The sequence below is a fragment of the Mus musculus genome, chromosome 17, assembly GCF_000001635.26.
Source record: "Mus musculus strain C57BL/6J chromosome 17, GRCm38.p6 C57BL/6J".
Lineage (NCBI taxonomy): Eukaryota > Metazoa > Chordata > Mammalia > Rodentia > Muridae > Mus > Mus musculus.
In genome coordinates this window covers 36,983,720-36,998,347 of record NC_000083.6, presented here as the reverse complement: position 1 = coordinate 36,998,347, position 14,628 = coordinate 36,983,720, and the positions used below count along the sequence as shown (strand labels likewise).

The 14,628-nt window shown below is 43.8% G+C and overlaps 1 protein-coding gene across 4 annotated transcripts; it reads left to right on the top strand.

Moving 5' to 3' along the window:
* The first annotated feature begins 392 nt into the window (after nucleotides 1-392).
* On the top strand, nucleotides 393-14,563 carry H2-M5 (histocompatibility 2, M region locus 5). 4 transcript variants are annotated; one of them, NR_160897.1, is made up of 6 exons: nucleotides 393-2,315; nucleotides 2,497-2,553; nucleotides 3,846-4,037; nucleotides 10,418-10,693; nucleotides 10,825-10,932; nucleotides 13,246-14,563. NR_160897.1 is itself a non-coding variant. In NM_001115075.2 (6 exons), exons 1-6 carry the CDS (start codon nucleotides 8,844-8,846, stop codon nucleotides 11,368-11,370), a joined length of 1,047 nt encoding a protein of 348 aa, NP_001108547.1. In that variant the 5' UTR covers nucleotides 8,815-8,843; the 3' UTR covers nucleotides 11,371-11,493. The 4 variants fall into 4 exon arrangements, 2 of the variants coding, with proteins under 2 accessions (NP_001108547.1, XP_030105660.1); NM_001115075.2 differs by lacking the exons at nucleotides 393-2,315; nucleotides 2,497-2,553; nucleotides 3,846-4,037; nucleotides 13,246-14,563 and adding exons at nucleotides 8,815-8,919; nucleotides 9,144-9,413; nucleotides 9,568-9,843; nucleotides 11,330-11,493; NR_160898.1 differs by lacking the exon at nucleotides 2,497-2,553.
* The last annotated feature ends 65 nt before the right edge of the window (nucleotides 14,564-14,628 follow it).

The window sequence follows — 14,628 nt, the reverse complement described above, 5'->3', positions numbered from 1 at the left end:
CTTTGTTCATCACTAAGTCACACGGATGCAGAACAAACCACTTAAATATCCTGTCCCAAAATGAAGCTAGAGGGTACAGGAAAAATGGAGCCTGAATGTCAGACACTGCACACAGACACTCCGGGTACGTTAGTTAACACTCGTCTAAAGAAAAAGCCTGAGGATGTAGCTCAGTGACTGACAGGGTGTTTACTTAGCTTATGAGATTTAAGAGCTCAAGTTTGAGGCGGGGTAACATAGTGGCATCTTGTCTAAAAAAAACCCCAAAGAACCAAAAAACATACCGCCTCCAAACAAGCAAACAAAAACGAAAAAACGGAGGCAGAGGTAGGTGGATTTCTGAGTTCGTGGCCAGCCTGGTCTACAGAGTGAGTTCCAGGACAGCCAGGGCTATACAGAGAAACCCTGTCTCGAAAAAAAAGAAAAGGAAAAATGAAAAAATCTCCAGCAATCTTAAGAGAAACCTAACACACATAGTTTTTAACCTGACATGCAAGTGTACTTTCAAGCAAAATATAAACTCATACCTATACAATACAATGAAAAATTTTATGTTAAGATGTTTCGCTACCTCTTTCCCTCTCTTCCCTTTTCTCTCCGCCTCCCATAACCTGACATTTCAGAACCTAATATTTCAATGAGTCACTATCCATGTGAAAAGCAGAGCTTGAGCTAGAAGAACTTAACCCTGTCTCCAATAGGACCCATCCCAGAAGCATTAATGTCCCCACTGCTAAACTTCCGGTGGTGCATTCTTCTCGATTTCCACCCAGCATTCCTTTTGTCCTCCCTCCCAGGCTCAATTTACCTATTTTGACTTCTGTGACCTCCTTGTCGTCCCTGGACCTTGCCCTGGGTGGCTCTGGCTCCTCCCCCATCTTATTTGTGGAAAGTTCTGGGCTTGTTCCCAGGAGGAGGGAAGTTCTAGCCCAAATGGAAGCTACAAACTAGCTGTGTAGTCAAGCTGGAGACTTGTATCATGAATCAGAGTCCACCATCACTCAAAGAAGAGGACACATCTGTGTTTGCCTAGATTTGGGAAGCACTCAGACTCTGTTAGCACTTGACACTGCTTTGAGTTCTGAGTCAGGTCTCAGGAAGTTTCTGTAAGAGGTTGTAGGGTCTTCTAGCCTCAATATCACGGCCACACGAGGGCGCTGCTGCTCTGACCTCTCAGATTGTGTCTGATTGGGAATCAGTTGGAAGTGGCCTACTGAAACCTGGATGGACAAGGGTGGTTAGGAATGAGATGTTTCTGACCACCCAGATCTACGCAGTAGGTGGAAGAAAGTTAGAGCTGTTAGAAGGAATCCTGTAGTATCTCTGAGTATTCCCCTCTCCATCTGTTTGCTGTCAACACTGGAAAATGGAACAGATTGCTTTGTTGTTCCAGTTTCTGTTGGTTAGTTGTGGGGTAGAGACAGTGTATATATGCACACAGAGCAGGGGATTCAACCCAGGGAATATATTAATTAGGCAATCTATTACTGAGCCACACTCCCTGTCCCTGAAAACTATTTTCTAATCATGACCTTTTAAATTTTAGAATGTAAGGGACTGGAGAGATGGCTTAGTGTTTAAGAGCACGTACCGCTCTTGCAGAGGGCCTGAATTTAGTTCTCAGCACCCACATCAGATGGATCACAAGTCTGCAACTTCAGCTTCTCTGTAACACACACATAAATAAATCTTAAAATAAAATTTAGGATGCTTTTATTTTCCCCAGAGAAACTGCAAAGGTAATATATAGAGTCACCAGTTTCTCTGTTTAAAACATCCTACAGGGCTGGAGAGACAGCTCCATGGTCAAGAGCATATTGTCTGCTCATACAGAGGACCCAGTTCCAATTCCAACACTCACATGGTAGCTCACAGTCCTCTTATGACTTCCAAGGGCACTGCATATGTGCTTCTCATGACCTCATGCAAGCATACATATACATGCATAAAACTAAATCTCACATCACCATACATTTTATAACCCATGAAACTATATGGACACACTTATTTATACATATTTTATTTACACTCTTCAGTTGTTACTAATGTCCTTTTTTTTTCCTAGGACGTTATCCAAGGCACCACACACTCGGTCTCAGTTGATCCTTAGGGCTCCTCTGTGACAATTTCTCTGATTTTCCTAGATTTTGATAACCCTGAAACTTTTGAGGAGGACTAGCCCCACATACTGATGAATGTTATTTGACTTAAGTTTGACTGGGACCATGCATTTAAGAAGTCCAGAGAGGCAAAATGATGCCTGCACCGTGTCAAGGTTGTGCACCATGCTCTTGATTTGTCCTGGGGGAAAACCTGTAAGTGTGGCCATTGTATATTGTATAGTTAAGTGTTTTCTTAGTTTTAAAGAAACTACTGGGTATCTCCCATGTGTGGCTATACTATTTGTATCTCTGTCAGCAATGAATGGAGACTTCTGATAGTCATAATTCTTACAAGTACTTGCTATAAAATTTGTTTTCTCATTTCTGTGACCAGATGCATCACAAGAAGTGACCTGTTGGGGGAAAGTTTATTTTGGCTCTCAGTCAAAAGGTAAAGTTCACCACAGAAGGGGAGGTGTGGCTACAGGAGCAGCTAGCGGTGGTACAGGTGGAGTCTGGGTGGGTTGGAAAGTAAAGAAAAAGGAATGAAAGTGCTCAGCTGGCTTTCTCCTGTTTCCATTTTCATTCAGTCTGAGAATTAAGCCTGTTTGATAATGCCATTCACATTCTGGGTGGGTCTTCTCTTCTCAAAAAGCGCCCTTGAAGCTATGCCCAGCAGGGGGTGGTTTCTAAATCCAGACAACTCAGTAAAGAAGATTACTCATAAGGCTGGAGAGATGGCTCTGCAGTAAAGAGAACCCGCTGCCCTCCCAGAGGGCCTGGGTTCAATTCCCAGCACCCATATGACAATTCACAACTGTCTTTAACTCTAGTTTTGGGGGATCTCACACCAACCCACATAAAAGAAAATTAAGTAAATTGTTTTCAAAAAGAAGATTAATCATAAGTTCATCCCATGTGAACTTTACACCCAAACTGTCACTTTAATCCATCATATTCTGTCCTTAATCCCCACAAGGTTTCAAGTATGTCTCATAATATAAAGTGCAGATAGTAGTTGGCTCCTCTGGAAGAGCAGTAGGTGGTCTTCACACTGAGCCATATCTGTGGACCCACTATCCACAGTCGTAACAGCTGTACCATTAGGAAATCTAAATCCAAAATCTCCTCAGAAGTTCTAACTACGAACCCTGTTTAAAAATAACAACAACAAAAAAGTAGATACTCTAATAATGGTATAAAGTTAATATTTCCATTGGGGAGGGGGGCAGAAGGATGAGGAAGAGAAGAAGGAGGGAGAGGAGGAGGAAGAGGAGGAGGAGAATAGAAAAAAAGGAAAAAAATAGCAGGAAAATACTTGTATTGTGGTTTACTCCAAACCCAGCAAGCCAAACACCAACCATTACAGTTCTGTGCCCAACATCAACATCTGAGTGGCTCAGCTCCGCCGTTTGAAGCACTTGTGGCCAGTCTTTGGGTCTGGGTCAACTGTCTGCTATTTTTGTTGTTCTTGTTTTGAAATGAGTCTTGCTGGGTAGCTGGAGGTTGGCCTAGAACCTGTGATAAGGCTTCTTGCTTGGCTTCTTGCTTGACCTCCACAGTTTCAGAATTACAAGTATGAACTGTGACACCTGGGTTAGAAATCCCAGTCATGGTTTGTTTATTTACCTCAAGGGTTTTTGTTGAAAGGTTTAAACAAGTTTTTCAGTCATGTTTGTATTAGACCTTGAAGAACCTGAGTACAAACTTTTTTTTTTTTCTTTTCATTTCTTTTGTGGACAGGAACTCACTTTCTGGTATAAAGCGAAAGGCCCTGAAAAGCATAGTGGGCTGGGCTGCTTCATCTTTAAATATGGAGTGGAAGTATGAATGCAAACGAGGACATGGCTGCTGCTAGGAATGGTTGAAGAGAAGGTTTTCGGGGATTTTTTACTGTAGATGTGAGGGAGAGTTCTGCCAGATGCATCTGGAAAGGTACGTACGGACTGAACTGGACCATAAAGGGGGTGGGGGTGGGAGCAGAACAAGAAGAAAAGAGAGGGGAGGGGGCAAGAGAGGAGGAGCCATGGCCCAAGAGGCAAAGGATAACCCAGCACATGTGGCTAAAATGGCTGAGTTATATAGAAAAGAGAAGCTGGGGAAAGGGAAGCGAAGCCCAGGCCCTGGGTTGGAGAGGTTTAGGTAGGGGGCAGGGCAAGAAATGCTGGGCGGAGTCACAGGGGCTGAGATTTGCCTTGGGTTTCTTTGAGACATAAGAAAGTAGCCACACAATTCTTTAGAAATGATGTATAGGAAAACAAGAAGTAAAAATAACTTTGGAGGGGGAGGGGGAAGAAGAGGGAGAGTGCTACAATAGGGTCTCACAGTGTACCACTGGCTATCCTGAAACTCACTGTGTAAACCAGGCCTCCTGAGTGTTAGGATTAAAGGTATGTGCCACTATGCCTGGCTTGGTGAAAAAAGGGTGTATGTATGTATGTATGTATGTATGTATGTATGTTTGTTTTTCAAGACAAGGGTCTTCTGTGTAGCTCTGGCTGTTCTGAAACTCACTCTGTAGACCAGGCTGGCCTCAAACTAAGAGATTCTTCTGTCCCCTGAGTGCTGAGATTAAAAGCATTTGCTACCACTGCCCGGCAGGAAAATATATATATTTTAAGATTTATTTATTTGTTTGTTTGTTTATTTTATGTATATGAGTGCACTATATCTGTACAGATGGTTGTGAGCCTTCATGCGGTTGTCAGGTATTGAATTTAGGACCTCTGCTCACTCTGGTCAACTCCACTCACTCAGTCCCTGCTTGCTCCAACCCAAAGATTTATTTATTATTATACATAAGTACACTGTAGCTGACTTCAGATGCACCAGAAGAGGGCATCAGATCTCATTACAGGTGGTTGTGAGCCACCATGTGGTTACTGGGATTTGAACTCAGGACCTTTGGAAGAGCAGTCAGTGCTCTTACCCACTGAGCCATCTCGACAGCCCGAATTTTTTTTTTTTTTAATGAACAAAATGGAGAGATGGCTCAGGGGTTAAGAATGCTTAATTTTCTTAAGCGTTTCTAGTTCAATTCCCAGCATCCACTTTTTCCACAACCACCCGTAACCCCCATTCCAGAGAATATGGTACTTTTCTTCTGACCTCCGTGTGCATAAACACATTTATGGTGCACATAAATACATGCAGGCAAAACACTCACATATAAAATTAAGTGAATAAATCTAGTTAAAAAAAAAAACATTGCTCTTAAGAAAGCAAATCTTGCCTTTGAATTTTACAGACAGTATAGCATTACTGCTTTTGGGAGTACATGTCAAGGGTAAATACTCTTAAATATCAAGATCCTCCAGAGGTTCCTCTTCCCCTTCAGTAAGATAAAACCACATCCCCTAATGAGTTGATAATCTTAGTGGCAGCCTACAGCTGAAAGTAGAAGATTCAGAACTAGAGTTGTAGTTTTTCTCTCATCTCAGGTGAAAGAAATTGTGAATAACTGACATTTCTGATTCCCCTCGAGCTGTTGTTAGAGTCAGTAAACAACCTATTTAATTGTCTAGCTATCACAGCCAAGTTGTATCAGGCACTCTTAGCGTTGCAGGCTCTTTTTGTTCTCTGACTTCTCACCAGTGTATATTTAGAGAGAATTTTGTTATATAAATTTGATGTTACCATATAAGATCCTAAGGAAGTGGTTTTACTTCCATGTCCTCAGAGCAGACCTCACACTTCCTACTTATTGCTGTTTTGGAAAGTTATCTTGATTTAGTAGGTTAGAACAGAGCGGCACATGACAGGAAGCCTCATCTAGCTCTTGCACACAAGCTAATGGCTAATGAGGCTGGGCTCCTGCTGACCACAGTCTGATAGCCCTTCCTGAGAAGGGGAACAAACCCTCTCCTTTACAAGTCTAACATCACCTCTTACAAGATGCAGGAGAAAGAACTTTCTCTCTCTTAGCTGACGTTGGTTTTGCTTCTTCACCCTACAAAGCCAATCTTGTCAGTAAGGGAAGAAGGAAATTGAACTCAGAAATAAAATACCTTGATTGGCAGAAAACAAAACCCTGAGCGCTATAATTCTCTGAATTCCCTCAGGAAGATGTGTTCTGCTCATTTTTCTTTTAGATTCCTTCACACCCTGACTTGATATTTCTGTCTGCACTTGCATTTAGAGAGAAAAAAATTAATCTGGAGTCCAATACCTCAGGCATAAAGTGAATTTCCTTCAGGATTTTCTTCAATACTTAAGGATGTTTTAGATTCCATGGCCTTTACCCAAGGCTCCATCCTCACACAATATGCTGATAATTTCTTAACCAGATAAAACAGGGTGTCCTTATAGACATCATTCAGAAAGCTCCTGATAAACAAGGCTATGAAGCCCGGAGGTCCAAAATGCCTCTGCAAAATGCCTCCTCTAACTTAGGACGTGAGCTACTTCAGGGCACTCGACTCAAAGTGTTTTTGATTTTGTCCAAACAAGTCCCCAAAAGAAGCAGTCATTTACACTTTAGGAGCAGCTGGTTGCCACCCCCAGTTTCCACTGGTAGCCTAATGCTACCTCTCTTAGAGACCTTAACTTCTTTTGAAACACTGAAGTTAATACTGTCCATACCTTTTATTTTAAATTTAATTTCATTTTTACTTATTCACTTTACATCCTACTCACTGTCCTGCTCCCAGTCACCCCCTCCCACAATCCTTCCTCCTCCCCTTCTCCTCTGAACAGATTACAACACACACACACACACACACACACACACACAGAGTACTCCAGCACTTCAAGTTTCTTCGAGGCTAGGTGTTTCCTCTCCCACTGAGGGCAGACAAGGCAGCCCAGCTAGAACGTACCCCAACATACAGGCAACAAACAGCTTTGGGATAGACCCTGCTCCAATTGTTCAGGACCTGCATGAAGGTCAAGCTGCACATCTGGTACACATGAGCAGAGAGGGCTTAGGTCCAGCTTGTGTATGTACTTTGGTTGATGGTTCAGTCTCTGAGATCACCAAGGGTCCAGGTTAGTTGACCCTGTTGGTCTTCTTGTGGAGTTCCTAAACCCTTCAGGGCTCCATCCCTATCTCTGATCTCCAGATTATCCCATTTTGAGAAGTCTTTCAACTGTACTACCACAAAATGGGATTGCTAAAGACACTGTGGGACAGCCCTTTGCCTCACAGATACATCCAATGATACTTTTTCCATGCTGATTGGACCATCCAGAAGGCATGATGCTGAGGGAACAGGAATCTGTCTGTCTGGACCTGAAGTATATCAGTAACAAAGTTGAGTTTGTGGTCTATTTACCTTTATTATGTATACAGTATTCTGCCTGCATATATGCCTATTGGTTAGAAGGGGATATAAGTTCTCATCATAGATGGCTATGAGCCACCCTGTGGTTGCTGGGAATCAGAAGGTTCTAACTCCTCCTTCTGGCCTTCTCAGGCTCCTGCAAACAATTAGTGCACATACAAGCAAGCAGGCACACACCCACGTACACATGAAATAAGAATAAAGCCGGGCGTGGTGGCGCACGCCTTTAATCCCAGCACTTGGGAGGCAGAGGCAGATGGATTTCTGAGTTCGAGGCCAGCCTGGTCTACAGAGTGAGTTCCAGGACAGCCAGGGCTACACAGAGAAACCCTGTCTCGAAAAAACAAAAGAAAAAAAAAAGATGCAATAAGAATAAGTTTTTTCATTTTTTAGTTTTGGTTTTGGTTTTGGTTTTGGTTTTTCGAGACAGGGTTTCTCTGTGTAGCCCTGGCTGTCCTGAAACTCACTCTGTAGACCAGGCTGGCCTCGAACTCAGAAATCCATCTGCCTCTGCCTCCCAAGTGCTGGGATTAAAGTCATGGGGCCACCACTGCCCGGCAAGAATAAGTATTTTGTGTGATTCAGGCATGTATTCTCAACACTTGGGGGGGGGGGGGGAGACAGTCTTGTTACAGAGTTTGAAGCCAGCACAGTCTACATAAAAGTCTGTCTCCACCAAACAAAAACCAGAAAACAAAAGACATTTAAAAAATGAAAATATCCTTTTTATCCTGTAAGTAATCACTGTTGGATAATATGATTGTTAATAAGCCCAATTGCAATTGGGCTCCTCAGACTGGAGTCATACTAACATATCAACAGGTTAACCAGCTGCCAGGAAATATGGGAAGTAAATTTAAAAAAATGCATGAAAATATCACGAGGTCATGGATCCTAAGAAAGCATCTAAGTGACTTTGAGGGTCATAGAATATTCAATTTCCAGCAACCATATGGTAGCTCACAACCATCTGTAATGGGATCTGATGCCCTCTTCTGGTGTGTCTGAAGACAGCTACAGTGTACTCACATACATAAAAATAAATAAATACATCTTTTAAAAATATGATAAATGTGGGCGGATGTAACATGCCGTATCCCTCTGAGGTCCTCACATTTGTAAAAGCGTGCAGAGATAGATCCTGGAAACAAAATGTTAAAACACAGCTCCTGGCACCAGGTGTGGGGGGAAGAGGGTGGTAAAATTCCTGGTCTCTGATGTGACCCTCAGGTCTGCTCTTCAAGGGATGTATGGATTCCTCCGTAACCTTTGAGTTCCTTTCTCCAGCTTACCATCAGTGTCAGGTGTCAGTTGTGTGGTCCTTCTGCCTGAACTGACTGCATATCTGAATTCTGAAGAAAGCCATTAGGTCATTATGGTCTCTCCCCACACACCGCAGTGTTATAAAATCCACAGAGGAACAAAGTCTCAGTCCCTCTAGACCTTCTAAACACGGAGGATGAGAAGCCCTGCGCTCTCTACCCTCCTATCCTTGCTGCTCACCGGAGCTTTGGCCTTGACCCTGGTTCGCGCAGGTGAGTGCGGGTCAGGAGGGAAACTGCCTCGGCCAAGGAGAGTGAGGGCAGCACTGGAGAAGCCAAGAAGCCGCACAACCGAAATAGCCTCACCACTCTTCCCTCTCCTTTCTCCAATCTTCATCCTGAACCCCACGCCCTGCTCCCCTTCTGTCACCTACACCTCTACAAGTCCCGGAAAAAAAAAAAAAAAAAAAAAAAGGATTTGTGTCTTCCGTCGCCAGGCATCCATTCCTTGCAGTTTTTTGCCACCACCATGACCCAGCCTGGTTTGAGGGAGCATTCCTTCATCTTTGTCGTCTTCGTGGACGACACACAGTTCCTGTGCTACAACAATAAGGGGAAAAATCAGAGAATGGAGCCACGCGCTCTGTGGGTGAAGCAGATGGGGCCAGAGTATTGGGAACAGCAGACCAGGACTGTCAAGGTCATTGAGAAGATTGCCCTAGTGAATTTGCAGGAGGCCATGGACATCTACAACCACAGCAAGGATGGTGAGTAACCCTTTCACATCCCTTACGGACGGACGACCCTGAGTTCCCGGGTCCTCAGCTCCCGAGGTTTGGCCCCCAAGGTTGCCAGACTTGAGGAGACCCTGAACCGGTTTCGTGCAAGGTTGTGGTCCAAATACGACCGGGGCGGGGCCAGGCTCTCACGTCTTTCAGTGTGTGTATGGCTGCGAAGTGGGGCCAGATGGACTCTTCCTCCGTGGGCATGAGAAGCACGCATACGACGGCCGCGATTACCTCACCCTAAGCCCGGACCTGCACTCCTGGGTCGCAGGCGACACAGCTGCGCAGATCACGCTGCGCAGGTGGGAGAAGTCTGGTGTCTCTGAGCAAAGGCAATCCTTCTTGAAGGGCGAGTGTGTGGAGTCGCTCCGCACATACCTGGAGATAGGGAAGGAGACTCTGCTAAGAACAGGTATATGAGGCTGCCGGGAATCTCCTCCATCTGTTCTGGGGCTGGGGCTCACAGTCTCTCTGGAAGGGAGCAAAATGAGCTGGGCTAGAATACTGCTTCTTTTCTTTGCATCTGAAGAAGGAAGAGAGTTCTGGTTTTCCCGATCAAACACTAGACAGAGACTCTTGCGACTTTTTCTCGGGAGAGTTGAGATTGTCTCAGGAAGGAAAGAGAGAAGATCCCTAAACAGCTGCCCCTTTCAGTCTGCAGCCCTTTGTAAGCCATGCCCTTTCTCAGGCCATGTTCTCAGCCCACACCCAACCTCTTTGGAGTCTTGACTCCAATGATGCTAAGTCTCTCAGCCTTCACCCAGTCAAGACCTTTCTCCTTTCTTCCTTGGGAGTCCCGAAGTCCATCTTGTCATCCTATGTCTAGGGTTTCCCAAGGGGTCGATTATTCCAGATGCCTGAATCTAGAATACTGTATGGTGCTTAAATCCCTCAACTACCCATTCAATTTCCAAGATGGTCCATAAACATTGCTTCAGTTCAGGGAAGAATTCAAGATTCCTGAATTGTTCAACTCTTTCCCTCAGATCCTCCCAAGGCACATGTGACCCATCACCCCAGACCTGAAGGTGAAGTCACCCTGAGGTGCTGGGCCCTGGGCTTCTACCCTGCTAACATCATCCTGACCTGGCAGTGGGATGAGGAAGACCTGACTCAGGACATGGACCTCATTGAGACCAGACCTGCAGGGGATGGGACCTTCCAGAAGTGGGCATCTGTGGTGGTACCTTCTGGAGAGGAACAGAGATACACATGTCATGTGCAACATGAGGGGCTAACCCAGCCCCTTGTTCTAAAATGGGGTAAGGAGTGGTGTGGACACAGAGATGATCATTTGGGAAAGTGGAAGCCCTTCTGGAGACCCTGAGAAGGTCATGGGTAAGAGCTGAGGGCCAGGGCTCACACCTTCTCTCTCTTTCCCTTCCCTTCCCAGACCCTTCTAAGCACACCATTCCCATCATGGGAATCACTGTTGGCCTGCTTCTCTTTGGAGTTGTGTTTACTGGAGCTGTGGTTGCCATAGTGATGAGGAAGAGGAAAGGTAGGAAATGGGTTATATCTGAGGTCTTTTTTGTTTGGTTTTGGTTTTGGTTTTTTTAGAGACAGGGTTTCTCTATAGCCCTGGCTGTCCTGGAACTCACTTTTGTAGACCAGGCTGGCCTCGAACTCAGAAATCCGCCTGCCTCTGCCTCTATGATGGATCAAAGGTGTGTGCCACCACACCCAGTGAGTTGGTATAAGATATATACATATATGTGTGCTTATCCAATCTAGGATATTGTGTTCTAACTCTTTCTAAAGCACATTTGGAAACAAGTGACAAATATCTCACATTGACATGACAAACCATGACATGCCAGTTGGGACAGGTCTCCAGGCTGGAACTTGGGAGCTTTTCTGTAATACTTCCCTTCTCTTATTTTCTGATTCTGCTCTAGGTTTTCAGATAATAATTCTAAAAACATTCCTGAAGGGCTGAACCCAGGAATTCTGCTAGGATTTCCCATCCTGCCGCTCTCCCATCTTTTTATTCCCACAGATGGAAAAGGATGAGTTACTCAATCTATTCTAAAAGCTCACTTTTCCCATTTTACTTCCCTCCCTTGGCCACTTGTCTCACCTCTTGACCTCTACACTTCAGGGGCGGGGGTACCCCTCTGAGAATCTAGAAAGGAAGCAGAGATCATGTCCCTCCACCATCTTCCCAAAAGCATTCCTGCAGCTGAGCACAGCACAAATCCTTGTCGAATGATGACATGCTGGACTTGGCTTCAGCACGCGGTGATAAGGAAAAGCTGAAACTGTAGAGAATGTGTCCGGCAAGGGTACATTGGTACATCCAGTATCCAGGAGCTACAGGGGAACTGCCCCAGCCACCATGAACTGGACCCATGTCCAGTGGCAGGAAGTGTATCCTGTGTGGCACATGGAGGTGATAGGCTTGTGCATTCTCCTTTCACCTGTAAATACTCAAACCTGGTTCCATAATAAAATAATAAAATTACCGTCAACCCTCCATTATCACATATACTATTCCTTCATGTTTAATAATAACAAGCCAGGGCTATACAGAGAAACCCTGTCTCGAAAAACCAAAAATTAATAAATAAATGACAAGCATTTGAATTCTAGTATCTTTTCCTAGAAATTAGAAATCAATTCTAGGGGCTTTTCAGATAGCAAATAGACAAAGGCTTCCATTTCAAAAATTATTCCCTAAGTCTTTTGCCTGAAACTAAACCCAATAGGAGAGAGGAAAAACAAAGACATGTATATATCAACATGACAGCTCAGGGATGATGACAGGAATCCTTTATTGCTTTCTCAAAGAAAAATAATATATTTCCATTTGAGATTGTTCTTCACTGTGGGTGACTCTGATAATTGGTATCAGTGACCACAAATCTTGTTCTAAATGGTTCAGGCTTCTTCCTAGACCTGTCTCAGAACAGGGGGCCTCAATATTACTCCCTATCTGTTTTAAGGGAGGTTTCACAATTTTCATTATATATAATATATATATATATATATATATATATATATATATATATATATATATATATATTATGTGAGTACACTGTAGCTGTCTTCAGACACACCAGAAGAGGTCACTGAATCACATTACAGATGGTTGTGAGCCACCATGTGGTCGCTGAGAATTGAACTCAGGACCTCTGGAAGAGCAGTCAGTGTTCTTAACTGCTGAGCCATCTCTCCAGCTCATTTTAAAAATTATTATTATTATTATTATTATTATTATTATGGCTTTGGTTTTTCAAGACAGGGTTTCTCTGTGTAGCCCTGGCTGTCCTGGAACTCACTCTGTAGACCAGGCTGGCCTTGAACTCAGAAATCACCTGCCTCTGCCTCCCGAGTGCTGGGATTAAAGGCGTGCGCCACCACTGCTGGGCTTTAAGTTATTATTTATGTGTATGTGTGAGTATATGTATCTGTACTGCCTGCATGAAGGAGACTTCAGAAGTCAGAAAACGTGTGGGTCCCCTAGAACTGGAGCTAGAGATAATTGTGAGCCACAGTGTAGGTGCTAGGAACTGAACCCTGGTCGGCTACAATAGCAGCTAGTGGTCTCAACCACTAAGCCATATCTCTAGCCAGTTCTTTTTATAAAGTTTTGCTTACTTATTTGAATTTGTGCACATGTGATTTGTGCATGTATCTTTGCCTGCTTGAGTGTATGTGCACCATCCCATGGAGGCCAGAACTGAAGTTACAGGCAGTTGTGAGCCACCATGTTGATGAGAGGAACTGAACCTTCCTTGGTCCTTGGAAAAACCAACAAATGTTGTTAACTACTTAACCATCCTCTACCCTTCCCCCATCTTTATTTTGGCAGGGTCTCACACTGTACCCTAGACTGGGCTGGAACTCACTGTGTAGCTGTGAATGCTAATCTTCATTGTCAGATTGACTGGATCTCAAATCTCACAGGAAATGTCTGTGAAGGTGTTTTCCAGAGACTAACCAAAGGAGGGGAGAGCTGCACTGTGGGGGGAGCTGCACTGAATGATTTGGGGGCCCAGATTGAAGACATGGGAGGGAGAGGAGGAAGCCAGATGAGGGGCAGCATCCCCACACTCTGCCCCACACTTTGGAACTGGAATTGCTTGTGAGCCACAGCCTGGGTGGTGAGAATCAAACCAAGATGCTCTTAACCTGGGCCAACTTTCTAGCCCCTGCATTTACATTTCTATAAGCCCGCTTCAAAAGCATCATGAAATGCTACTGTAACCTCCTCAATATCTGCATCTATTCTGTGACCCTCATCTATACATATATTTACAGTGTGATATGTCATATTTGAGAGAATATTAGTAATTAAGATTGGAATAAATGGATATGGGTTTGCTTCAATTAGATTACCAAGGAAAGCAATATTACCTGCCAAATTCTCACCATGGAAACTGAATTCACTTATTGAATTTATTGTAATTCAATTGTGACATTTTGGAAACATACAAGCTTGATCATTTTTCTTTCTGTTTGTGCTGTTTGGTTTGGTTTTTTGAAACACTGTTTCTCGGTGTAGCCCTGGCTGTCGTGGAACTCACTCAGTAGGTCAGGCTGGCATGTACCACTATTGCCCAGCCTCATCTATGTTTCTTTGGTTGAGAAAGAGTATCATGTAACCCAGGCTGGCCTCAAACTCATGGCAAACCTCCTTTCTTAGCCTAACCTCCCACATGCTTGTTCTTCAGTGATGAGCTAAATTTTAAGTATATTTTTAAAATATTACATTAATTCTGAAAAAATTTTTATGTGGATGTGGGGAGAAGATCAAGTTGTGTGATTCTGATCGAAGGTTCCGTCAGGAAAACAGTTTTAATGTGCATTCCATAGACCCAGACAAACTCTTTCTCATAAAGAAATCAAACAGTACAACAGAGTTTTTAATACGGTTTTTTGCTTCTTTGTTTCCCATTTGTGGTAACTTATACTTTTATTGGTTTCCTTAAAACTAAAAGTAGGCCATCACTGGGGAAGAGAGGCCCCTTGGTATTGCAAACTTTATATGCCCCAGTACAGTGGAATGCCAGGGCCAGAAGCAGGAGTGGGTAGGTAGGGGGGCAGGGCAGGGGGAGGGTATAGTGAACTTTCGGGATAGCATTTGAAATGTATATAAAGAAAATACCTAATAAAAAATTTTTTTAAAGAAGTGTTAAGTGAGACTGGAAAAAAAAAAAAACAAAAAAACAAAAAAATCCAAAAAACCCAAAAA

Bases quoted from the DNA above. Each gene is read 5' to 3' on its own strand.
- H2-M5 (NM_001115075.2), top strand. From the start codon at position 8,844: ATGAGAAGCCCTGCGCTCTCTACCCTCCTATCCTTGCTGCTCACCGGA. The intron at 9,414-9,567 runs GTGAGTAACCCT...GGGCGGGGCCAG, and splicing joins CTACAACCACAGCAAGGATG to GCTCTCACGTCTTTCAGTGT. The intron at 10,694-10,824 runs GTAAGGAGTGGT...TTCCCTTCCCAG, and splicing joins GCCCCTTGTTCTAAAATGGG to ACCCTTCTAAGCACACCATT.